This window comes from Oncorhynchus nerka, unplaced genomic scaffold (assembly GCF_034236695.1).
Source record: "Oncorhynchus nerka isolate Pitt River unplaced genomic scaffold, Oner_Uvic_2.0 unplaced_scaffold_1822, whole genome shotgun sequence".
NCBI lineage: Eukaryota > Metazoa > Chordata > Actinopteri > Salmoniformes > Salmonidae > Oncorhynchus > Oncorhynchus nerka.
Window position 1 is genome coordinate 13,061 of NW_027039501.1, and position 26,621 is coordinate 39,681.

Genomic DNA, 26,621 nt, shown 5'->3' on the forward strand with positions numbered 1-26,621 from the left:
CATGGTGCTTGCCTACGGAGCTGTGAGGGGAACGGCACCTCACTACCTCCAGGCTCTGATCAGGCCCTACACCCAAACAAGGGCACTGCGTTCATCCACCTCTGGCCTGCTCGCCTCCCTACCACTGAGGAAGTACAGTTCCCGCTCAGCCCAGTCAAAACTGTTCGCTGCTCTGGCCCCCAATGGTGGAACAAACTCCCTCACGACGCCAGGACAGCGGAGTCAATCACCACCTTCCGGAGACACCTGAAACCCCACCTCTTTAAGGAATACCTAGGATAGGATAAAGTAATCCTTCTCCCCCTCCCCCCCCTTAAAAGACCTAGATGCACTATTGTAAAGTGGCTGTTCCACTGGATGTCATAAGGTGAAAGCACCAATTTGTAAGTCGCTCTGGATAAGAGCGTCTGCTAAATGACTTAAATGTAAAATGTAAATGTACAACACCAAACATGAGAATGATGAATTGCTTGAATCTATAGAGAAACATATACTTCATTGGTTATCTAAATTTCCCAATTCGTTATTATTGATAGGAGGGGACTTTAACATTACAATAGATAATTCAACTGATAGATGGCCCCCAGGTAGGCCAACCAATCAGAATTTGGGTTTAATACTTTTTATGGAAAAGTTTGATCTTACTGAGATATGGAGAGAGAGGTTTCCGGCCGACAGATCATTCACTTGGAGTAACAAAACAGGCTCCAGACAATCCAGAATAGATTTTTGGCTCATATCCAAATGTATTGATAGTGAGTGTGTTACTACAAATATTTGTACTACTCCCCTCACAGACCATAGGGCTATTTACATTGATATCAAAATATTTACCCCTGATACAAACCTTGGTAGAGCATCCTACTGGAAGCTAAATAGCTCATTATTAAATAATGATATAGTTACATTTGAGGTTAAAGATCTGCTCTCACACTTTTGGGAAAGGGCTTGTGAAGAAAAATCTTATTGCAAGAACTGGGAGCTCTTTAAATTTGAGGTGTCCAAATATCTTAGAAAATATGGTAGTAATCTTGCTAAGACCAGAAGAGCTGAGGAGGAAAAGGTGATCATTAAGATAGCTTCCCTTTCTCAGAGGTCCCCAGCTGACCTCTTGGGGGAGGAGAAGATGGAACTAATTGAGTTACAAAATAAACTGGATAATATATATAAATTAAAAGCAGAAGGAGCCTTTATTAGATCTAGGAAAAAATGGATTGAGGAGGGAGAACAGAATTCATCCTATTTCTTTAGACTTGAGAAATTTCACTCTAAAAATAACACTATCCATAAGTTAAACATTGATGGTGTTATTACAGATGACCAAAAATTAATCGCTAAATACTGGAGCAATTTTTACAGAAAATTGTATAGCTCTACGTACTGTCAGGAATCCACAGATATGTTTTTTAACTCACTGAATAATGTTCACTCTATCAGTGATATAGAATCTAAACAGTGTGATGAACCCATCAAAGTTGAAGAGATTATAGAGTCTATCAAACATCTAAAGAACAATAAATCACCAGGTGTTGATGGAATTACATCAGAATTTTCCAGAATTTTCCCTTCCTATTTGAAGTCTTTTTAGAGAGTATTAAAAACAATGTTCTCCCTCCTACAATGAGTCAGGGGTTAATAACACTGATACCTAAACCTAAAAAAGAAGTGCTGCTCATCGATAACTGGCGTCCAATTTGTCTTCTTAATAATGACTATAAGATATTAGCCTCACTACTTGCAAAAAGAATTAAAGAAGTTTTGGACAATGTCAGACTAGTATTAGACGTACTTGACTACTCAGACCTAATAACTGAGGATAGCTTCATATTATTTTTAGATTTTTATAAAGCATTTGACACAGTAGAGCATCAGTTTCTCTTCCACTCCCTTGAGAGACTTGGCTTTGGGGATTTTTTCCGTAAGGCTATTAAGACTCTCTATGCAAATGGTAACAGCTCTATCAAATTGAAATATGGCACCTCACCTAGATTTGAGTTAAAGAGAGGAATTAGGCAAGGTTGTCCTATCTCTCCGTACCTGTTTTTATTAATCACCCAACTTCTTGCAAATTCTTTAAATAATAGTCCTGTACAAGGTATTTCCATAGCTGGTAAAGAAATTATTATAAGCCAGCTGGCTGACGATACTACACTTTTTCTGAAAGACGCTAACCAAATTCCCATATCGATCAATGTGATACAATCCTTTTCCAAAGCGTCTGGTCTATATCTTAACATTAAGAAATGTGAACTCATGGCTGTCAAAGATTGTGTGACACCTTCATATTATGGTATTCCAGTAAAAGAAGAACTTACATATTTAGGCATAACCATTACAAAGGATCAGAAGTCTAGAGGCTTACTAAATTTGAACCCTCTTATTAAAAAAACCCAGAAGAAACTAAATCAATGGCTACAGAGGGACTTATCTTTAAAAGGTAGAGTCCTAATAACCAAGGCTGAAGGTATCTCTAGACTAACATATGGTGCTCTATCTTTATATCTTGACCGTAAAATAAGCAAGGAGATAGACCAGATGCTTTTCAACTTTCTTTGGATAAACCATACCCATTACATTAGGAAAACTGTTGTAATGAACACTTATGAGAATGGTGGACTGAATTTTCTGGATTTTACTACTTTAAATAATACTTTCAAGATCAATTGGATAAAACAATTCCTAAGAAGACCCACTTCTATCTGGAATTGTATTCCTCATCATGTCTTCTCTACTTTTGGTGGCCTTAACTTCATGTTGTTTTGCAATTATAATATTGACAAAGTTCCAGTGAAACTTTCTGCTTTTCATCGGCAGGTTTTCTTGTCATGGTCCTTAATTTATAAACACAATTTTTCTCCACACAGATATTATATATGGAATAATCGGGATATATTGTATAAAAATACCTCTCTGTTTTTAGAATATTGGTTCAGAAATAATATCCTATTGGTGAGCCAACTGGTAAATGCAGAGGGTCTTTTACTCAGTTATAAAGAATTCTTATCACTTTACAAGGTCCCTGTAACACCTAAAGATTTTGCAATTGTTTTAGATGCCATTCCCTCAGGTGTTGCCATGTTATTCAGGAACATGTCAAGACCTGACCATCAGAGCCTACCTTCTATTGACCCTGTTGACTCATCAGTAGGAAAGATTTGTTTCTCTTTTGGTCCATTCAACAACAGAGCGATACGATCCTTGTTTCAGCAGGATGTTGTATCTATACCTTATGTCATGCCTTACTGGAATGGATTTATTGATAATATCTGTTGGAAAAAAGTTTGGATGTTGCCACAAACATACCTACTTGTTAACAAAATTAAGGAAGTTTCCTTTAAAATTATTCATAAATACTATCCTGCCAACCACTATATGAAGAAGTTTAAGGAAAACATCAACTCAAATTGCTCCTTTTGTAATGACCACCCAGAAACAGTTGTGCATCTTTTTTGGCATTGTATGCATGTAAGAAAACTGTGGCAAGACATCAGTAGGTTTATAATTAAGGTGATAATCACTTAAGGTGAACGCACCAATTTGTAAGTCGCTCTGGATAAGAGCGTCTGCTAAATGACTTAAATGTAAATGTAATAATTGAACACATTTATGAAGATTTTACACTATTGTGGAGAGATGTACTGTTTGGATTCTTTACATACAATAGAAATAAGCGGAATCATTTTTATGTAATTAATTCTTTATTCTTTTGGCCAAATTTCATATACACAAATGTAAATTTACAAACAGAAAACCACATTTTCGTATCCTACAAAAAGAAATTGAACTGTATTTTAAGACGGTTAAATGCTCTACTAACAAAAAAGCTGTTAGAATTGTAAGTATATGCATGTCCCTTAAGGTCCTTGTGTAATTGTAATGTGATATTGTACCCCCTAGCCCCGCCCCTAGCCCCGCCCCCAGCCCCGCCCCTAGCTCGATTGTCCATTGTTTGTAATCTATGTATGCTGGTGTTCCCTCATGTGCTTTATGTATTGATTTGTTGTTAATAAAAATAAAATAAAAAATAATAATAATAATAAAAAAATATATATTAAAAAAAATGACTACTCTAAAAAAATAAAAAAATAAAAAAAAAATAAAGGAATCACACAGGGAAGAGGGTCACAAAACCTGTCATGGATCACTGTCTAATACGGCCTGAGTACCCGCCTGCTATCTTGCCAACTCAGTCACTGTCATGCCAAACCTGTTTGTCATTGGAGTTGGCAAGAGCATAAACAGATCTTGTACCGGGCAGTCTACTTCATGAGGCGTTCTTGAATTGCACTGACAAATGTCATGGTGTAGACTGCCTGGTACCAGATCTGATAGCACAAACAGCCTGGTACCAGATCTGATAGCACAAACAGGCTGGTACCCAGGCTGTATTAGACAGTGGTCCATGACATGTCCCTTGACTTTGCAACCATGAAAAACACTTTAAAATGGCAAATAGTTACACATCATACAACGCACACCAAGGAATGTCCTAGAATAGATATATGTCTTGTGTTAATTATTTTACTTTTAAGATTTGTGTGTATTGTTTTTGTATTGCTAGGTATTATTGCAAGACCAGATCCTCGGTTCATTGGTTCCCATTAAATACCATCATGGCATGGAGGGGTTCACTCAATCTATCTTACAGAGAGAGAGACAGAGAGAGAGACAGAGCGAGAGACAGAGACAAAGAAAGAGACAGAGCGAGAGAGACAAAGACAGAGAGAGAGAGAGAGAGAGACATGGTTAGACAGAAGAAGAGATACGAGAGAGAGACATGGTTAGACAAGGAGAAGAGATACGAGAGAGAGAGAGAGAGACATGGTTAGACAGAAGGAGAAGAGATACGAGATACAGAGAGAGAGACATGGGGAGGAGGAGGAGGTGTATGGTGACAGGGGAGAAGGAGGAGGTGTATGGTGACAGGGGAGGAGGAGGAGGTGTATGGTGACAGGGGAGAAGGAGGAGGTGTATGGTGACAGGGGAGAAGGAGGAGGTGTATGGTAACAGGGGAGAAGGAGGAGGTGGTGTATGGTGACAGGGGAGGAGGAGGAGGTGTATGGTGACAGGGGAGGAGGAGGAGGTGTATGGTGACGGGAGGAGGAGGAGGAGGTGTATGGTGACAGGGGAGGAGGAGGAGGTGTATGGTGACAGGGGAGAAGGAGGAGGTGTATGGTGACAGGGGAGAATGAGGAGGTGGTGTATGGTGACAGGGGGAGGTGGTGTATGGTGACAGGGGAGGAGGAGGAGGTGTATGGTGACAGGGGAGGAGGAGGTGGTGTATGGTGACAGGGGAGGAGGAGGTGGTGTATGGTGACAGCACGGACATGCAGCCAGACCACCACAATCTAGCAGCTCTCCACAGTGGTACATAGACAGAATGAGTGTTATCAGTTATCAGCAATGAACCCCTGGTGAACTATCAACTGTAACAGTCAGAACTATCAACTGTAGCAGTCAGAACTATCAACTGTAGCAGTCAGAACTGGAGAAAATCTTGAGAATGGCAAAAGTTTCAGCTCAATCACTTGACATGTATATTTCCAGGTTCATTTCCAGGCATATTTACAGGTATATTAACAGGCATATTTACAGGTATATTTACAGGCATATTTACAGGTATATTGACAGGTATATTGACAGGCATATTTACAGGTCTATTGACAGGTATATTTACAGGTATATTTACAGGTATATATCCAGGTATATTTCCAGGTTTATTTCCAGGTATTAAGAAACTTGTAAACTAGCAGTGTTCAATGAGCTAATTTTGCACAATAAAATGTTATGGTTATCAGAAGTATTAGAGTATATCAGTTGTATTACAGTATATTATCAGTAGTATTACAGTATATTATCAGTAGTATTACAGTACATTATCGGTAGTATTACAGTATATTATCAGTAGTATTACAGTATATTACAGTATATTATCAGTAGTATTACAGTATATTATCAGTAGTATTACAATATATTATCAGTAGTATTACAGTATATTATCACTAGTATTACAGTATATTATTGGTAGTATTACAGTATATTATCAGTAGTATTACAGTATATTATCAATGGTATTACAGTATATTATCAGTAGTATTACAGTATATTACAGTATATTATCAGAAGTATTACAGTATATTATCAGTAGTATTACACTATATTATTGGTATTATTACAGTATATTACAGTATATTATCAGTAGTATTACAGTATATCATCGGTAGTATTACAGTATATTATCGGTAGTATTACAGTATATTACCAGAAGTATTACACTATATTATCGGTAGTATTACAGTACATTATCAGTAGTATTACAGTATATTATCATGCAAAACGAAATAATAACGCCAGAGACTGCATCATAACCTGAAGTTATTTGCATATGAGAAATTCAATGTGTGTACTTGTCTAATAAAAATGAGAAAATAAAATGATGCCATTATCCAATCTCCCAAAAGTAGTATAATCCTGTGGCATTTAAGAACAAAGCCAATATGATGAGCTATAGCAATATATTAAATGAAGGTCCTGTATGATGGTGAGCAGCACTTATTTACAACAGATGTAGAATCTGTAAGTCGTTATACCAACGGATAATGAAGTGTTCACTTGATAAATGTAATTCTAAATGGGCTTTCGATAAAACTACGATTTGCATCGTAGCATGTAGCTTCCGTCGTTCTCAAATGCCAACATTGGATTTCATTCCTAATTCAGCTGTAACCATCTCTGAATTAGTGTGATCCTAATGCAATTTGAAACATTCTGAAAACACATGAAAATTGTGTTAGTCACTCCATCCATTATACACAGTGGGACAACACTAAACCTTTCATAAGGAACGTGCATTCTACGTACAATAACGCATCTGAATGACAAAATCTACTAAAAATATTTCAAGTTGGGTTTCATGTTTATTTTCAAAGATTCCTCTGTGTTTAGCTCTATGCAGTTGTTTATTTCTGGAGCTAGCACGGCTAAGAGATACATTTAAAAACAAGACTACATCACAGGGCTGCCTCTGCCTGGCCATGGAAGGGTTAGGGCTGCCTGCCTCTGCCTGGCCATGGAAGGGTTAGGGCTGCCTGCCTCTGCCTGGCCATGGAAGGGATAGGGCTGCCTACCTCTGCCTGGCCATGGAAGGGTTAAGGCTGCCTGCCTGCCTCTGCCTGGCCATGGAAGGGTTAGGGCTGCCTGCCTCTACCTGGCCATGGAAGGGTTAGGGCTGCCTGCCTCTACCTGGCCATGGAAGGGTTAGGGCTGCCTGCCTCTACCTGGCTATGGAAGGGTTAGGGCTGCCTGCCTCTGCCTGGCCATGGAAGGGTTAGGACTACCTGCCTCTGTCTGGCCTTGGAAGGGTTTGAAGTGGGTAAGTACAGAGCGCAAGTGCAGGTCTCTAGTGAGCTAAATGATTAACCGTGCCAAATAACTGCTCATTAGGAATCAGCATGTCCCATCCGGAAGATCAATGAGAGGCGCCAGCCCCCCCCCCCCTACCAGAATAGTATGCCTCATTAGAAACGTTTTTGTCTTGGGTGCAAATGCCAACTCAGATCATCTGCTTACAGTTTGAGCCAATTCAGTATATGAAGACACACCAGCCATACTCTCTAACCATTGTGTGTATCCACAAACAGCTAACTACAGTAGAACCCAGTGATAATTCACTTTGGCTAATAAGTAGCTATTAATGAGGTGGTAAGTAGTGATTTAAAAAAAATGTAATCTATTACTAGAAGACAGTGTGGTTGGAAGCGCCTCTGTGGATGGAAATTCTACACTGAATGAGCAAAAGTTGCCATCTGTCATTGGTATTTGGGATTACTGCAGCGTGACAGTCACTAAATACTGCAAACTGGGAGCCTTCTGTTCGTAAACAACATCCATCTATTTGTCTTATGGTCCGAGATAATGAAAGCCTGTTTTTCTACATATAATAAAAACATGACAGGTCAAGTCCCAGTTACAAAGATCAATTATGGTCAAAAATAACTCGTATTTTTGCTCGAGACATTAATGCTCAGGTAATTATAAAATACACTTCTAAACAACCTTGACAGACAGCCGTAAGGAAGACACCAGGCTCCACCAGGCACCTCTGCTCCCCCAGGCACCTCTGCTCCCCCAGGTACCTCTGCTCCCCCAGGTACCTCTGCAAGCCTTGCAAACACCCCAGCTGTCGACCGCATCACTGAAAAAATGCCCCACTTCTGCTTTAATGCGGGAAAATGATAACGCTACCGAAATAATGTGAACATCGGCGTGAACTACAAAACTCTTCTCTCCGCTTGAAATACACAGTTCAGTATTTTGTTAAAACATCATAAAGGGTCTATATTGGCCTCATCTGTTATTTAGCCTTTATCAATGGAATGAGAGCATCCTTGTTAACAACAGCCTAGATGGCTTTTAATGTATTTACTTCTATTCATTTCAAGTGATTCGCAGATGAGAAACCATCTATGGCCTCTATAAGTGGTCTTAATAACACGGTCCACGTATCCCTTTGTTTTCTGCCTCAGTGGCTTCATTGTTTCTGGGGTCATGTAAAAGGGATGTAAGATGATCCAGGGAAGATGGAGGCATGCCTGTTGACACATGGAAACAGAACAGAAGTCTATATCTGTCCGAACGGTTATACGTGTGGACTCTCAGAATCGGCGGACAATTGAAAGCTAGAATGTGTGACAGACGATAGGGAGAAACAGACAGACAGTACAGTGAAACATTCAGCACAAGCAATTGTCATTCTCCAGCAACCCTGTTCAAAACAGAACATTTTGAGTTGTTTGATGGTCATTTCATAGTTGAGTGTTGTTACTAGTGTAATAACAGTGTTACTGCAGATATATAACAGGTATAAAAGTTACCTGACAAACAGTCAAATTACATTTACCTTGTCATCACCTCCCCCCTTCCCCTCTCCTCCCTCCCCTAGACTCTTGTTGATGGCCTGGGCCACTCCAATGCACACAACGCATTTTTCAAACACTAACTATATTTGGACGAGTTGTGCATCCAGTGTCTGCAAACTGGATTGTAAATCAAGACTACCTTTCTTGGTCAAATCAAATCAGCGTGAGGTCCTGGGGGTGCTGGGGAGTCAGCTTGGCAGTAGTCCACTTCATCTCTGGTGGGTGGGCGCAGCAGCACAGCACCACTGAGGTATAAACACACACTTCTTTTTACGTTTCCTTACAGTAGGTTATCTTTACTTTATGTGGTGATACCAATTTTCTGTTGATAAATCATCAGTCAGTGATGGAGGTAAGAATACAAATATCAAAAATCCAAAGATGTGTTGATGTGTCCTCTATGATCTCCTCTGTAGCACATAGACAAACACACTCAAAGGTGGGCGTGCTCTTGCTCTCTCACTCTCTCTCTCTCACCCTCCCCCACCCCTCCCTCTCTCTCTGATAGGCATCTGGGATATTGACTTTCTCTCAATGCTCAGCAACATATCCAATGATTCCCTTTCCCCAAGGAACTTGAACTTCATCCGAGTTACTCATAGAGGGTAAAACTGTGATACCTGCATGCCGCGCTTAAAACAACTGTTAACTCGTAACTGCAAAATCTGATTTTAGTGAGTTCGAAACAACTGAGAACTTGGGCAAACGAGCTACGACTGGGAAAATACGTTTTGAATTTTCATTCCGGAACTCTGGCCTCTTTCTAGAGCTACGACCTGAAGATCACTGACGTCATTATAATTCTACCTTTTTTTTCTCTCTCGAGTTCCCAGTTGTCTTGAAAACACCATAAATCCAGAGAATGGCAGATTTTGATGACAAAATTTGCCCACGAAGGACCACCGCGCCACCTTCCTGTTCAAGTGAGCACAGTCCAAAAATGTATTGTATGCTGCTGCATAAATTATGTAATATGCCAGGGAGATATATATATATATACTGTAGTTAACAAAGTAATACTAAGGTTATGTTGTGTAGTAAGCTGTTAGTAGCCCAAATATCTCACCCTAATCATTTTGCCAACTGTTCTGACTTGGTGGAAGCCTATAACCTGTTTTTGAGAAATGTAATCATCGAATATTGTAAGAGCTTACATTGTCTGCTTATATGCCCCCTTTATTTATCCTACAGTTCTGACTTGGTGTACAGGGAGAACACTGTAAGAACGGCCCATGTTCTGAATTATGTCACTGTACATTTCAAAAGTGCTGAACAAATAGTTTTACTGACTATGTCCGTCCTAACTCATTGTCTTAATCAAAATTACAGATTGCCTCTTATCTGCTTGTCGTCCCCTTATGCCATAGTTTGTACATCTCAATTGTCAGTAGAAACCACATTTGTTTAAGCAAGTCAGCTATGTTTTTTTAAAAGGCAGTAAATGAGGCTGAATTAACTGTTTCACTGCCAGACAAGGCTCCGCTGATAGCCAGGTGTAGCAGTGGTAAGGTGTTGGACTGCTTTATGTTGGCCCTAACAGTTTGTGGGCACCATGTCACCGTTACAGTGTAATTAATGTGTTGTTTAGTATTGTGTTGTGTAGTGGCTTTGCTCACATGCATCCCACAATGCTTTGTTTTGTTTACCCCACCAAGATTTAATTGCTAAAAACGCCACTGAAAATGAAAAGTAGGTATGAATGCTGATTGCCAGCCGCTGCTGGCTGATTGTGAGTAGATGTTGATTTAAATTCAATAAAAAAACATCCCTTCTCAGAAGCACAAATTATCCAAAGCTGATTTACAGGACTAGCATACTATATTTTGATTGTTTTTAGTTTACATATAATTTGGTTGAAATGACATTACCCCGCGTGGGCACCAGTGAAAATGGTTGGCTTTCGGTTTCCGCCTCTGACCGTGCCTAATTCCAACTCTTTTAGCCTCTTTCTGACATAAAGGTGAAATCCTGGTAGAGGCCATTCATTGGCAGATCGCTCCTGATGACCCGGATGGAATTATGTGATCAGTCCTTAACCCACAGGATGTCCCACCCAGTAGACTACTTCAAAACTGGTGAAAGTCCTCAATGACACTACCCATGCTAGAACGGGCTTTCGGACACTAGTGTCCTTTATCTAGCTCTATCGTTTGGCCATTCCATTCAAGTTTGACTTTCTCCCACGTAACAACCCATGGATTGAGAAACTCTGTTGGGCACTTCCCATTTGGTTATGAACGCAGGGTAATGGTGGAATTTACTTGAACACCCCTTCAACTGGTAATTACTAGTTGGAACTAGGAAACTGAAATTTCAGACTTCCTAACGGGTTGTAGTTTTACACGTGCCACACAATATGCCATTCAATCAGTTAGCAAGTTAAACATTTCAGAGTTCCCTAGTTCCAACTAGTACATGAATGCAGCATATCATCCCTGAGCACCAACTCCCACATGCTGACGTCACCTAAATAAATGACCTCGATAAGAGCATTTTTGGCAGTTAAATGCAATCGTTTTTGAAGCATGATTGCTGTACTTTCAGTCTATGGTTGACGGAACTTGGCCATTAGCCAATCTGGTTTCTCAACATGTTCAAAGCAAGTAAATGCATCCAACAGGTATGTGATTTCACAACTGGTAATTTCCACCTTCCCAATTGGTTATGAATGCAGCATTACTCTCTCACATACTCTAAATGGCATGACAAGGTCATTCAAGTGACCTTCTGAAACACTTCCATTTTGATGTATGAACTTAACATTCACAGGGGCCTTACGATTCAAACTGAATAATTCCGCTGCGTACCTCAGACTGCCATCGTTGAAGTAGTTTTGTGGTGACGTCAAGTCATAAGCGATTGGATCATATCTAACCAGATTATCAAAGCAAATGACGAAAGTTCAAAACTCTGCATTAACCGCGTGTTCTGGCTGACCCAACCTGTGTTCTGGGACCAATCAGATTAGAACGCAAACACACTAACTAATGTCCGTGAACATGGCGTTTGGCCCGAAGGAAAGAGTTTGGGTAACCAGGAAAGCTTTAGGTTGCCAGCTCTTGCCTTCAGTCATAATAAAACATACATCTAGTACTCAAGACATAATATATTACGAGCCTTCAGGGTTTTTGCTCAATTCCTGCACATTGGTTAAAGAAGAAGTAGCCGTGTTGCCTTCCTGATCCTTGACCACAAAAACAATTGGGATACTTGTTTAGCATGTAATTTATTAAATTAACAAACCTACATAAAATACATGAAGTAGTAGCAACTGGAAGATATTGCCAGGGATCACTTTCAAGGTAACCCGTTGAAATGTACAAACTCTTCCAAATCTGATTGACCGTTTGCATTAGCCATGCAAGTATTAAAACCAGTAATGTAATTTAGACCATTTTTTGTTGTCGTTTCAAAGCATATAGTCACACAGCTTTGACTCAATACATTCTGGAACCCTCAGTCTATGGCTCAATAATTGATGTATATTAGCACCTGTTAAACCAGGGGATATAATATACGCCATCAAGATGGAGAAACAAAGACAAAGATACAGCGGTGATCAATATGGCAACTGATCATGCAAACGCCATTCAGAGTCCCAGCAGTTATGTCATGCAGGTTATTGAAAGCCACAACAATCACCAGACATAAGGCATAACTGATTAAGAATACAAGTCTAAGCTTCTTGAAAAGATCCCCTTCTCTGAACAGTTGATATTTCTCGAAGACAAAAAATAATAATAATAATATTGAACAAAATGTAGACATTAGTCTAGGAAGTTGCAGACTTCAAATATGCTATGAGATCTGCACGCTCTCCCTTCTTCTTGATGCCAGCAAAGATCATCTTTGTTCCTGGAATGTATTTCTTGGGGTTCTCCAAGTAAGTCATGAGGGTATCAGTATCCCAGACAATGCCTGAAATCACATGTGAAGGGACAGGTCAGGATGAGAATGAAATGTGTCACATTGTCAGACTGCATTTATTTCCTGTAGAATGTGGACAATCTCAGGACGTACCTTTGGCTTTGTTGGCATCCGTGTAGGAAAAGCCTTCAGCCTGTCCGGTCTTGCGTCCAAACAGACCCCAGAGGTTCGGCCCGACCTTGTGCTTTCCTCCATTTTCAACAGTATGGCACTGGGCACACTTCTGGACAAAAGCCTTTTTCCCCTTTTCAATGTCACCCATGTTTCCTATTGGACAATAAGTCAGAAGAGGTCAGCTACAGTACCTATATATATATATATATATATATTTTTTAAAAATAGATCTGCATTAATGGTAATGCTGAGCGATTAACCAACATTGTTTAATACCCCCGAATAAACAACAGTTCATTAAATGGAATTCCATTTAGTTCAGGTTGTGTGAGCCCAGTATGCCTCATCTTAGAAGAACTAGTGAATATATTGTCAGACATCTCAGCAGCTGAATTCGCTTAAAATTGCATGACTAAAAGACAACAGTACAGGAGTACAGAGCAGGATTCATTAAACCGGTAACATTTGAGAAATGTACAGGACCTATATGCATTGGGTGTGTAACCGAATAAGGCGTCCCCCCCATGGTGCTCAGAATGACAGAAATCCCATTTAGAGATGGTGGTAATTCGTATTAACAGAACATGCAAGCCAAGGATGCAACAATATGCAGTCATTCATACCAAATTCTGATGCGCACTTCAGATGTGTTAGAATACCTGTCCACTTTTCCTCAACCAACACCATGGTAAAAATGTTAACCTGCTCTTTTCTAAAACAGACGCCGGGACAGTTGTGGGATAATGAATCACAAATTCATAACAAGTAGGACTATGAAACAAAAATAATAAAGGCAAATGATATAGCACCCAAACCTAGTTGTTAATATGACTAGGACTATGCCTTTGACCAATGGACAAGGAAAGAAAGTTGATTAAAACAATTGCCTCCACGGATCCGATTTTGGCTAGGCTACTTTGAAGCAAAGACATGCCTCATATGTAGTAAAATGTTCAGCTTTCAAACAATTACATGTATATTTAAAAAAAATAATAATAATAATAATAATAATAAGGGCTGGGCAATATGGCTGAATTATCTTAATGTATTTTTACATTTTTAATAATGTTCAAAACTCTCATTTCAATGAGTCTCTCCATTCTGATTGTTCAATTCAATGTCTCGTGGTCAAGGAACAAACAATGTGCTCCTTGAGTGACAGAGTGTGGGGTTTGGTCTAGGGACAAACTACACTGCTCAAAAAAAATAAAAGGGAACACTAAAAGAACTCATCCTAGATCTGAATTAATGAAATATTCTTATTAAATACTTTTCTTTACATAGTTGAATGTGCTGAAAACAAAAATCACACAAAAAGTATCAATGGAAATCAAATGAATCAACCCATGGAGGTCTGGATTTGGAGTCACACTCAAAATTAAAGTGGAAAACCACACTACAGGCTGATCCAACTTTGACGTAATGTCCTTAAAACAAGTCTAAATGAGGCTCAGTAGTGTGTGTGGCCTCCACGTGCCTGTATGACCTCCCTACAACGCCTGGGCATGCTCCTGATGAGGGGGCGGATGGTTTCCTGAGGGATCTCCTCCCAGACCTGGACTAAAGCATCCGCCAACTCCTGGACAGTCTGGTACAACGTGGCGTTGGTGGATGGAGCGAGACATGATGTCCCAGATGTGCTCAATTGGATTCAGGTCTGAGGAACAGTCAGTCCATAGCATCAATGCCTTCCTCTTGCAGGAACTACTGACACACTCCAGCCACATGAGATCTAGCATTGTCTTGTATTAGGAGGAACCCAGGGCCAACTGCACAAGCATATGGTCTCACAAGGGGTCTGAGGATCTCATCTCGGTACCTAATGGCAGTCAGGCTACCTCTGGCGAGCACATGGAGGGCTGTGTGGCCACCCAAAGAAATGCCACCCCACACCATGACTGACCCACCACCAAACCGGTCATGCTGGAGGATGTTGCAGGCAGCAGAACGTTCTCCACGGCATCTCCAGACTGTCACGTGCTCAGTGTGAACCTGCTTTCATTTGTGAAGAGCACAGGGCGCCAGTGGCGAATTTACCAAACTTGGTGTTCTCTGGCAAATGCCAAACGTCCTGCACGGTGTTGGGCTGTAAACACAATTCTCAGTGTAGGACATTTTTACTTTCAATTGAAACATTTAAAAATTGGTCATGTGCAGTCGCTAGCGACACCAGTACAGTATGTAGCTGAAATAAATTCACTGGAAAGGAAGGCAGGTGTTAGGTCGTGGTCACCTTGGGGTTCATAATTCCTCATGAAACTTCGCTGACAATCTCCACATAAGAAAACTTGTTAGCTAGGATTGAGTCGAATGACTGAACGTACCGGCATTTTGGTTGTAAGAAACGTAAAACTAAGCTTGGGTAGTATAGCCATCAAACGACGGGCAAATTAGGCTGCATTTGAATGATAAACCAAGTCAACGTTACAGTTTTGTTAAAACGTCTTTCAAATAAGAGGGCATCAGTTTTAGCTAGCTAGCTCTCCGATGCCAAGGTTAGCTAGCTAGCTCTCCGATGCCAAGGTTAGCTAGCTAGCTCTCCGATGCCAAGGTTAGCTAGCTAGCTCTCCGATGCCAAGGTTAGCTAGCTAGCTCTCCGATGCCAAGGTTAGCTAGCTAGTTCTCCGATGCCAAGGTTAGCTAGCTAGCTATCCGTTGCCAAGGTTAGCTAGATAGTTCTCCGTTGCCAAGGTTAGCTAGATAGCTCTCCGTTGCCAAGGTTAGCTAGATAGCTCTCCGTTGCCAAGGTTAGCTAGATAGCTCTCCGTTGCCAAGGTTAGCTAGATAGCTCTCCGTTGCCAAGGTTAGCTAGATAGCTCTCCGTTGCCAAGGTTAGCTAGATAGCTCTCCGTTGCCAAGGTTAGCTAGATAGCTCTCCGTTGCCAAGGTTAGCTAGATAGCTCTCCGTTGCCAAGGTTAGCTAGATAGCTCGCCGTGGCCAAGGTTAGCTAGCTAGCTCGCCGTGGCCAAGGTTAGCTAGCTCGCCGTGGCCAAGGTTAGCTAGCTCGCCGTGGCCAAGGTTAGCTAGCTCGCCGTGGCCAAGGTTAGCTAGCTCGCCGTGGCCAAGGTTGGCTAACGCGTTAAAAAGGCAAGACCATAGTAATCACGACGTTACAAAACGGCTGATTTAAGCAGTCTAGCTAACGTTAGCTATTAACTCAAATCACTACAACTGTCTCCCGGTGTGCCATTTCTTCAGTCATGGCTTTTCAGTTATCGATTTGAGTTGAGATGTTTAGCGGGCTCGTAAAGTCACCACGTTTCAACGGCGGATACAGAATCAGGCAAAGGTTCCTTTAGATAAAAATAAAAATAAAAACGAAAGCAATGTTCACAATTCGAGAAACTGACTACAAATTCAACTACTAAAACGTATTTAATCAATGTTACCTGTTTAAATAAACTATATTCCTTACAGTTGTTCCAACTTCTGAGCTTTTTTTGTGTGCTTTAGTTCCAATCCGATCCGCTTTCCCCCTTGCCGGTAGCCGACTCACTAGATCTAATAGTATTGCGACCAAGTTCCTTTTTCTTCCCTCCAGAATATTTTTTTTATGTCATCCAGACTGGCCAGTCACATGCTCCATCATCACTCTGACGAACACAGCTGCTTTGCATTCAAGCCCTAGATGGAGTTGAGAACAATGATATAGGCCTACTACACGAATGGTAATAGCATACACAACATTTCAGTGAAAATGCCGTTGTTGTTGTTTGTATTCACACTAACACCACAACAAATATGTCTGTATTCCTCTTAGACTACTTTTTTTTTTTTTTACCAATAATCATCATTGGAAAGATCAGACAACAGTTGGAATGTGTAAGATTGTTGTGGGGAATTTCATTGTCTTTTATTGTGAAGAGGGTTTGTTGCATCCCTATAACCATACATCGACCTAACACCAGGTAGTTCTTTTGAGAAGAAGATATAGCTACACATAGCTAACCAAAGTACATACTATACCAGAGAGGAAGAGGCGAAGCATATATGGAGAAAAAGATGGCGAAGTGGATTCTGAATCTAATGGCAGTATTATCAAGGAGAATTGAAGTATTGTCCAAAAGAATGGTAAACGGACCAAGTAGTATACATTGATGAGAATGTCACTTTGTATATTGTTGGAGTACAGTTTATTAATGAGAAGCAGCTGATCGAATTACCAATCTTGAGGAATCCATTTGAGATATCCAAACTGGTAGAGTGAAGGCTGTGAGGATCACCAGAGGAGGGCAAATGGAGCACCCCACTATCCACGTTGACGGTACAGCAGTGGAGAAGATGGAAAGTTTTAAGTTCCTCGATGTAACATATCACCTACAAAACTGAAATGGTCCATGCACACAGACAGTGTGGTGAAGAAGGTGCAACAGCGCCTCTTCAACCTCAGGAGGCGGAAAAAATTTGGCTTGTCACTGAAAACCCTCACTAACTTTTACAGGTGCACAATTGAGAGCATCCTGTAATACCCTGACTACAATGCTTGCGTCGCGTCGCAAAATACATTTAGAAATCCATGTTATTCAATTATTGCACCCACACTGCTTGCGCGCGCCAAGCGTCTGAGTAGCCAATGGCTAAAATAGAACTCCTTTCTATTTCTGACGCAGATCCACCTCCTCATTGGTTTATAGAAGCAGGTACCCACTTTGCCATCTCCTCATTGGTTATACCCACGTGGGTGATTGAAAGACAAACTGTTTTGCCGGTTGTCGTGGTAATACTATGAAAGTGTAGATGCCAATTACCATATAAGTTCAAACGCCTGGAAGGAGGAGAGATGACTAGAAATTATTCGGTTGACCGTTTTATGTGTGGATTAATTGTCGGAGTAGAGGACCTTGTGCATTTCAGGTAAAATAACAACTCAATGTTTATATCCCAGGACAAATTAGCTAGCAACTGCAAGTTAGCTAAATAGGACAAATTAGCTAGCAAGTGCAAGCTAACTAGCTAAATTGCCATACATGTTTAATGCTTTTCGACCTGTCCCCAAATTAATGTCATTGGTTCAGCGTTTGTATTGATATTTTAAACTGTGTGTCGTGATCGCGTTTGGTGAACGGGGACAAAATACATTTATGCACGATAGCGCACGCGCGCAGCCGGTTTGGGTTGGTACGGCAGCTGCACTGCCCACAACCGCCCTCCAGGACACATACAACACCCAATGTCACAGGAAGGCATAAAAGATCATCAAGGACAATAACCACCCGAGCCACTGCCTGTTCACCCTGCTTCTATCCAGAAGGCGAGGTCAGTACAGGTGCATCAAAGATGGGACAGAGAGATAGAAGCTGTTTTTCAATCTCAAGTCCATCAGATTGTTAAACACCCACCACTAGCACAGAGAGGTGACTGCCTACCTACAGACAACATACAGTGCCTTGCGAAAGTATTCGGCCCCCTTTCTTTTTGTATCCAAATCCGGCTTTAAACTTCTTCACAACAGTATCTCGGACCTGCCTGGTGTGTTCCTTGTTCTTCATGATGCTCTCTGCACTTTTAACGGACCTCTGAGACTATCACAGTGCAGGTGCATTCATACGGAGACTTATTACACACAGGTGGATTGTATTTATCATCATTAGTCATTTAGGTCAACATTGGATCATTCAGAGATCCTCACTGAACTTCTGGAGAGAGTTTGCTGCACTGAAAGTAAAGGGGCTGAATAATTTTGCACGCCCAATTTTTCAGTTTTTGATTTGTTAAAAAAGTTTGAAATATCCAATAAATGTCGTTCCACTTCATGATTGTGTCCCACTTGTTGTTGATTCTTCACAAAATAATACAGTTTTATATCTTTATGTTTGAAGCCTGAAATGTGGCAAAAGGTCGCAAAGTTCAAGGGGGCCGAATACTTTCGCAAGGCACTGTATAATGTGATATTTTCCACTACTTGGACATCTCGGCTTCTCCCTTCTGCAAACACTTGAAACATGACCAAAAGCTTTACAATGATCACACTGCATTGGTCTTGGGATAAATTCTCTGACTCTAAAGAACAGATAGACTCTTCAATTTGTCTTCTTTAACCACGTGATTCATCTGACATGCATCAATCACTCCAGGAATATTTTTAAATCTCTTCAACATCCACTTCCCACAAGACGCCAGATATAAGCCCCTTGAGGGGTGCCCTGTTCCTAAGAGACACACACGACACTTCAAACTTATAAAATCGTGTGAGACACAACACACGTTTCTTCTGATCCGTAGAAGTAGAAAAAAATCCAAATCAAATCAAATTTTATTGGTCACATACACATGGTTAGCAGATGTTATTGCGAGTGTAGTGAAATGCTTATGCTTCTAGATCTGACAGTGCAGCAGTATCTAACAGGTAATATTTAACAATTTCACAACTAAATTTAATATCTAACAAATTCCACAACAAAACCTAATACACACAATCTAGTAAAGGAATGGGATGAGAATATATAAGTATAAAATATATGGATAAGCAGTGACAGAACGGCTAAGATGCAATAGATAGTAAAGAATAGATATTGAAGGATAGGGTATACAGTATATACATATGAGATGATTAATGTGAGATATGTAAACATTCTTATTGTCTCATTATTAAAGTAACTAGTGTTCCATTTATTAAAGTGGCCAATGATATCAAGTATAAAAGTGATGAAAATAATGACATGTTGCAATTGTGGTGGGAACCATGAAGCCACTTCTTTCAAATGCCCCACAAGGGGGAAAGAGAATGAGGTGGCCAAAGTCAGGGTTGTACAGAGCATTTCATCATATACAGCGGCTGTTAAAAGGGTTGAGGGTTTGAATGGTGCACCTGAAGAGTCCATGGTGGTGGATAGACCTTCACTGCAGGCTGTAGGGGTTGCATTTCACCAGTAGAATCCTGACATTTTAAAGGTTAAGAAGGTGGACTTTGTGGGCTTTATCGCTATGGGGATTAATGGCACTGCCAAGGTGGAGAGAAGGTCCAGGAAGATCGAAATCATTGTGGACGCGGCAGAGCGGTTACATGGAATATTGTCACAAGCGGTACCACCCTCTCAGGTTTATTTTTTTTGAGTCAACTACTCACCACATTTTATACACTGCAGTCCTAGCTAGCTGTAGCTTATGCTTTCAGTACTAGATTAATTATCTGATCCTTTGATTGAGTGGACAGCATGTCAGTTCATGCTGCAAGGGCTCTGATAGACGGGAGGACGTTGTCATAATTACCGTGTATGTCTATGGAAAGGAGTGAGAACCATGAGCCTCCTAGGTTTTGTATTGAAGTCAATGTTGCCAGAGGAGGACGGAAACTAGCTGTACTCCGGCAACACCATGGTGCTACCCTACAAAGTGCTGGTGAGGCTACTGTAGACCTTCATTGCGAAATGTGTTTTCAGTTATTTGGTGACGTGATTATATTTAGTATAGTTTTATCTAAAAGGGATAACTTTTTAAAATGTTTTACAATTTTCCTCCTCTGAGGAGCCTCCACTGGTACGCACCCATCCACATCGAAGGGCCTGTAGTGAAGAGTGTCAAAAGTTTCAAGATCCTCGGCGTGCACATCACTGATGACCTGAAACGGTCCCTCACACAGAGGGTGTGGTGAAAAAGTTTTGGGTTTGCTACAATACCAGTATCGCAATACTCGGAAGTATCGTGGCAAGGAAACAAAATATTTAATATCTTGAGGAACATTTGTTTTTAAACAAACAGCATTATGTTGTCACATTTGTTTATTTTAGAAGCTTTAACACACAACATTTTACATAAGTAGGTTTTTATAGGACCATAGTTTAGTCTAATTCGTGTTATATTTTTTTACCATGGAAAATCTGTTATCGTAGTTTTGCAAATATTGGTATCGTGACAACCCTACAAGGCAGGAGGTTGAAGAAATTCAGTTTGGCCCCTTAAGACCCTTACAAACTTCTACAGATGCACCATTGAGTGTGGCCACTGCTCATGCTCTCCAAATATTGGCGCTCTGAGAAGTTTTCTGAGGTGACCAGGACGATGGTGACCAGGACAATGTGCCAGCACAGAGGGATAGGCCAACGAGTGATAAATGCTTCAGTAAGGTTGGCTTCTTAGCGTTTATGTGCAATGGTTATCAACTGTACCGCAGAAATGTAACGTAAATCACAGAAATAGATGTTGTGGTGGCAGCTGCAGAGAAGTATTTGGGCGTACGAGATTTGACTTCAGAAGAGTTATAGGGTGTGTTGTGTGGTGATATCCCTTCCTCCCAGGACATTGGCAAGGTGTGGGAGCAGATAGGGTCATATTAATGGATTGGGGTAGTTGGTTTTTAACGACTGTAGGGTTAGTTGGAAGGTTTTTTAAAAATGTATTTTAATGTTTTACTTTATGGACCACAAAGCATTTCGCTACAACACAAGCATTTCGCAACACCCGCAATTAACATCTGCTAAACATGTGTATGTGACCAATACATTTTTATTTGATTTGAAAGTGTAATAAATTTATAGTATAGTCCAGTTGGGGGCTGTATTGCAACATATCGGATGCCAAACTCCGTTAAACTCAAAAGAAGAAGAAGGAAGCGCTTGCTTGTAGCCCTAAAGCCAGAACCTCTGGTTCGTTCAGCCACCCCTATGTGAAAAAAAGTATGTCTAAATAGGCTTTTGGAATTAAGGTTTAGGAGATCTTACGTTTTGTTCTATAAGATAATAGCAGTCAGATAACATGACCTTTATGAATTATGAAGCCTTTTTGTGGTTTATGTACTTTTTTTAATAACATAAATTCTTCAACATTCACAAAATGTGACGTTAGCTGATTAAGATTATCTCATATAACAGAACGTATAAGATCTCCTAAATCTGTGTTTATGCAACAAACAAACAAAAACTACCAGAATGTAATTCATTTTCTCCATAGTGGTCCAACGATTTCATAGCGGAGTTAGTGCCTACAAAAAGACGCCATTACTATTTATCTCTCTACACCTAACCAATCAGGTGGTTGTTCGACGAAACGAATCTTTGGACGTCATTGATCACGTGTTTCTTCCGGAAAAGGAGAGACAGGCGTTTGTACGTTGCCGCAATTTCGACGCATTTCTCGGAGTTTCAGTATCAAACGTAACATCACTCGCTACAGAAAATATACTATTAATTGTTTTTTAAATTTAATTTAAACGGTGCTAGACAGAACAAGTGAAACCTTTAAACTATCGATAACTGTTTACGGATCATCGTCGACTCCACTTCGCAAGTGTGTGTGTGTCTCTTGTTAGCTAACGTTAGCTTAGCGAGATAGTTTTCAGGGTGGTAAAATGGAGGATGCATTTAGGCCGTCGACGGATCTCGATGATCCCCCAAATAGTCGCTTGTTTCTAGTTACAAGTAAGTCCATCACCGAGGACATGATCCGGGAGCAGTTTGCTCTTTTTGGAGAAATTCAGGATGTTTGGGTAGTCAAAGACAAACAGACAAAGGAGTCAAAAGGAGTGTCCTTTGTGAAATTTACCAAATCGTCCGAGGCATGTACGGCTATGGAAGAAATGCATGGAAAATGCTTGGTCGAAGGAACCAAACCAATCAAGGTATGTACTCTGGCTTCAGTGACTTTGCTCATGTTATTAACACTTATTGTAGCTAGTGCTTCTTCATTTGGTTTCCCGGCGGATTTGTGTAGTATCATGCTGGGTGAAGGAGTTGGGCCTTACGTATGGCTGCCTTTCGAAGTTCGAAAAGTGCCGTGCACATTTTGTTGACCAAAAAAGTGACATGGGATGGGGTAAGAAATTGCACCAGCATCTTATCCCTAGACAGATTACAGATGGTCTATTATATTAACAAGATAGTCGATTTGCCACTATTGGAACTGCATGTCTTTTAAGATGGGGGTGGGGGGAGGGTCAGTTGGGACCATTCTAGCCAATGAGGGCAGATAAGCGTGTGAGCAGGCCATGGAGATGGAGGACTCCTTTTTGTATCTGTGCCGTTTATATAGCATCTGTGACGGTATGGGCAGCGCCATTGAGGCAGTATTTGTTTTAAGGTACTCTATTTTCTTCTTCATTGGCGAATTGCTCCCAACTCATAAGAATCCCCACCCAGTTGACTACTTTAAAATGGTGGATGCTGTCAAATAAAATATTTGTATGTGTCACGTGCCGAATACAAAAGGTGTAGACATGAGTGAAAAATAGGTGTTAAAAGTATTTACTAAAATATGTTTAAACAGGTTATATCCATGATGAGTCCAGCCCTCTGACAACAGGCACAACTCTCAATCTAACGTTTTTTTTTCAAAGACAAAATACCAAGTGCAACCAGAAGGACCGACTTGGTCTCCTCAGTCTGGCGCTCGAAACCTTGTCTGCGTTGCACCACATCGTGTGCATGACAGACACCGGGGATTCCCCCTTTCAGCAGCACTCTGCTCTGGAGATCACAGCATGAGACTGCTCGTAATGCCTAGTGCTCTCTCCCTCTGGGAGGAAGACAGACACACAAGTCCACTTCTAGATACCAGTCTTATACTGCAAACGGATTGGACAAAAGGCATGAATCATACTCTCACTGGGCCAGAGTAATCTCAGTCATTTTCCTGATCATTGGGGTGCGGCTAGTAAGCCTTTACCTCACCTGTCGGCGTAGGTTCTTTCTCTTCTGTCAGGTTTGGTGTGTGTGTGTGTATTTTTTTATATATTTATTAACCGTGCTAAGTTATCTCTTCTGCCAGGTGTTTATTGCCCAGGCGAGGTCCTCCGGAAGCCACCGAGACGTGGAGGATGAGGAGCTCACCAGAATATTTGTGATGATTCCCAAAACCTTTACGGAGGACGACTTGAAAGAAACATTCAAGGTAGTTCATCACCCTCGATCATGTTGTATTTGGCTGACAAACCGTATTGGAATTGCCTATGCTTATCACTCATTTGTTCTCACAGGAATATGGTGACATTGAGTATTGCATCATCGTAAAGAATAAAACCACAGGAGAAAGTAAGGGCCTGGGGTATGTGAGATACCACAAACCCTCACAGGCAGCCACCGCCATAGAGAACTGTGAGAAGAGTAAGTTGTCTCTTTTTTTTTATTCATATCACATGTCTGGGAAAACCCAAACTATCAATCTAGTAATTCATGTTTGTGTCGTTTTTGTTTACAACAGCATATAGGGCCATTCTTGCAGAGCCGAGGAACAAAACGCCAGCTCCAGACAACGACTACTTCAGCCCTGCCAGAGCAGAGCATGTCCAGGGTGACCCAGGAATGACTTCCTATCCATTTGGTATGTACCTGCCATTGGTGTGATTAGACCTACAATTTCTTCAGACCATGATTGTTTTTCTGCAAATTCTAAACCATTCTATTTCCTCCCATTGAAGTGGACTCTGGTTTTCATACCAGGGGAGACATGCGGGGCACAGACATCATCACCAGGTGCTTAATGATGTCATCAAGGGCGAGCATCACACAAGATCAAGTCTATAGCCTCTTTGACCTGATCCCGGGGATGGATTATTGCGAGATGCAGCAGGATTCATATGGTTTCAGCACAGGTAGCCACAAAACACACAGTTACTCCCCCAGACGCAACACCTGATGTATTGCATAGGAATTGGTGGCTAGTAGTGTTTTTTGTGTGTGTTTTTTACCCTTTCAGGGCAAGCTATGATTCGCTACAACAACCTTGGATCAGCTGTCTATGCGAAAAACAAACTGGATGGCTTTGAGTACCCACCCGGGAACCGGCTAGTAGTCACTCACATTGATGATGGGCAGGACAGAAGAAGGTAGGATGAAATGTAACTTCATGGTATTGTACATCAAATCTAATTTTATTTGTCACATACAACTGTTTAGTAGATGTTATTGTGGGTGTGGTAGGTTGTTGTTGTTGGTAGGTCGTTGTTATTGTTTGGTCCTTATTTACCCTCTTGTTGTCTCCAGCCCCGTGGGAAGGATGGCCATGCAGCTGGTAGCAGCCCAGATGATGTCTATCGTGTGCAATGCTCCTACTGGCCCACCACCACTTAGGAAGACGAGTACTGTAAGTTACTGACTTGGTTAACTTTGAGGGAACGAGGCCTTTTCTAGTACTTTCTAGAGCTAACCAAGATTTAAAAATAAAAAAACTACTACATGATGATTGAACCTCCTAACAAACTTTATGATATGTCGTTGTCAGGGCTACCCATCACCCGCTGTTCCTCAGAGCCCCCGGGTACAGACAGATGTTGCACTCCCACCTCTCCAGAAGTTGGCCCCCTCCGACAGCCGGGTGAAAGAACGCCTATTTGTGGTCTTCAAACCTTTGCCTCTGCCCATGGATGTGCTTGAAGATGTGTTCTGGTATGAGATACTTGCCATTATTTTCATTAATACACTGTTTATTAAGACTTATTACTGATAAACTCTTTAATAAACTAACAACTGTTTATAAAATACTTTTAATTGTTTATAAGGTTTTCTGTACTGTGCAATTCCCTTTTTAACTTTGGGCTAGAGGGATAGTTGGGCTAGAGGGATAGTTACGATCTTGTGAGTATTGATGATTGGGGGGAGGTAAAAATTCCTGCCGATCACTTATTCCCCTCTCTCTCTGTTTCTACAGCCGTTTTGGCTCTCTGGTTGAGGTTTTCCTTGTGCCTGGACGGAATGTGGGCTACATGAAGTACGCAGAGAGAAAGAGTGCTGATGATGCCATGGCGACCCTACATGGTCAAATGGTGAATGGCGTTAAAATGAAGGTGATGCGGGCTGACCCGCCCAAAGAGGAGTCGCACAAGCGTCAACGCACCTATTAAGGGGACACAGAACAAGGTAAGTGTCTCCAAGGGTTAAGACTAAATTCTGTAGCGATCAATGACAGCGAGTGTCCACCAGCTGTTTTTTTCTTTATACATACTTGAATTACCAGAGCCGTATGTTGCGTTACCAGCAGACATAAGGTAAGTACATAGCAGGACTAAACAATATACCTTTTTTTTCTTAACCTGACTCTGGGCAACACATTAGGAGAGACCAACACAGTTTAATGCATATTTAAAGTGCTGATGTTTTTGTTCCTACAGAGATGACCTAAGTGACATGACCTCCAACATGACTGAACCGACATAAATGATGACAGGACCAAATTACGACCACACTACGGACAGTGATCTCTGTACCTTACTTTGATGTTTCTTTGTACTAACGCTGAAGGTGATGACAGTGGTGGTCCTTTTCTCCTCAAGATTGATATTTTGATGTTACGGAATAGTTTGAATCTGCATTGGTCCTAATATGTTCTCAATAAAAAAAACACCCAATGCATTTTGTGTGTGAATTTATTTTTGTCAAATATTGTAGGTTTTTCCTCAATGTTATTAGCAGACTAGATTTGTTGTGTTATATCCAAGTTTTATATTTTCTTAATGCAGCCTACTTGTTGTTTCCAGTGTGCTGAAGGGCATAACTGGGCCGCAAATTCAGAATGTTGCTGGAAAGACTGAGTTGGGGTAAAAATACATTAAGGACCAGCTAGGGTTGGGTGGGGTCTAAAATGGAACCAGGAAAGCAACGTTCAGACTTCAGATATAAAACGGAGATCAAATCAAATTGATATAGCCCTTCGTACATCAGCTGATATCTCAAAGTGCTGTACAGAAACCCAGCCTAAAACCCCAAACAGCAAGCAATGCAGGTGAGATGCTTTTA

General features: G+C 40.9%; 2 protein-coding genes across 3 annotated transcripts; one reads left to right on the forward strand and one right to left on the reverse strand.

The window, feature by feature from the left end:
• Positions 1-12,125: 12,125 nt before the first annotated feature.
• On the reverse strand, positions 12,126-16,504 carry LOC115123317 (cytochrome c). 2 transcript variants are annotated; one of them, XM_029652656.2, is made up of 3 exons: positions 16,376-16,504; positions 12,939-13,112; positions 12,126-12,836 (listed from the first exon to the last, which is right to left on the reverse strand). In XM_029652656.2, the coding sequence occupies exons 2-3, from the start codon at positions 13,105-13,107 to the stop codon at positions 12,691-12,693; spliced, it is 315 nt and encodes a 104-aa protein (XP_029508516.1). In that variant the 5' UTR covers positions 13,108-13,112; positions 16,376-16,504; the 3' UTR covers positions 12,126-12,690. The 2 variants fall into 2 exon arrangements, with proteins under 2 accessions (XP_029508516.1, XP_029508515.1); XM_029652655.2 differs by having other exon boundaries at positions 16,350-16,503.
• Positions 16,505-21,969: 5,465 nt separating this feature from the next.
• LOC135567769 (RNA-binding protein 45-like) lies at positions 21,970-26,237 on the forward strand. Its single transcript, XM_065014991.1, has 10 exons — positions 21,970-22,513; positions 23,659-23,781; positions 23,867-23,993; positions 24,091-24,210; positions 24,308-24,481; positions 24,586-24,715; positions 24,873-24,972; positions 25,111-25,274; positions 25,537-25,745; positions 25,997-26,237. Exons 1-9 carry the CDS (start codon positions 22,244-22,246, stop codon positions 25,727-25,729), a joined length of 1,401 nt encoding a protein of 466 aa, XP_064871063.1. The 5' UTR covers positions 21,970-22,243; the 3' UTR covers positions 25,730-25,745; positions 25,997-26,237.
• The last annotated feature ends 384 nt before the right edge of the window (positions 26,238-26,621 follow it).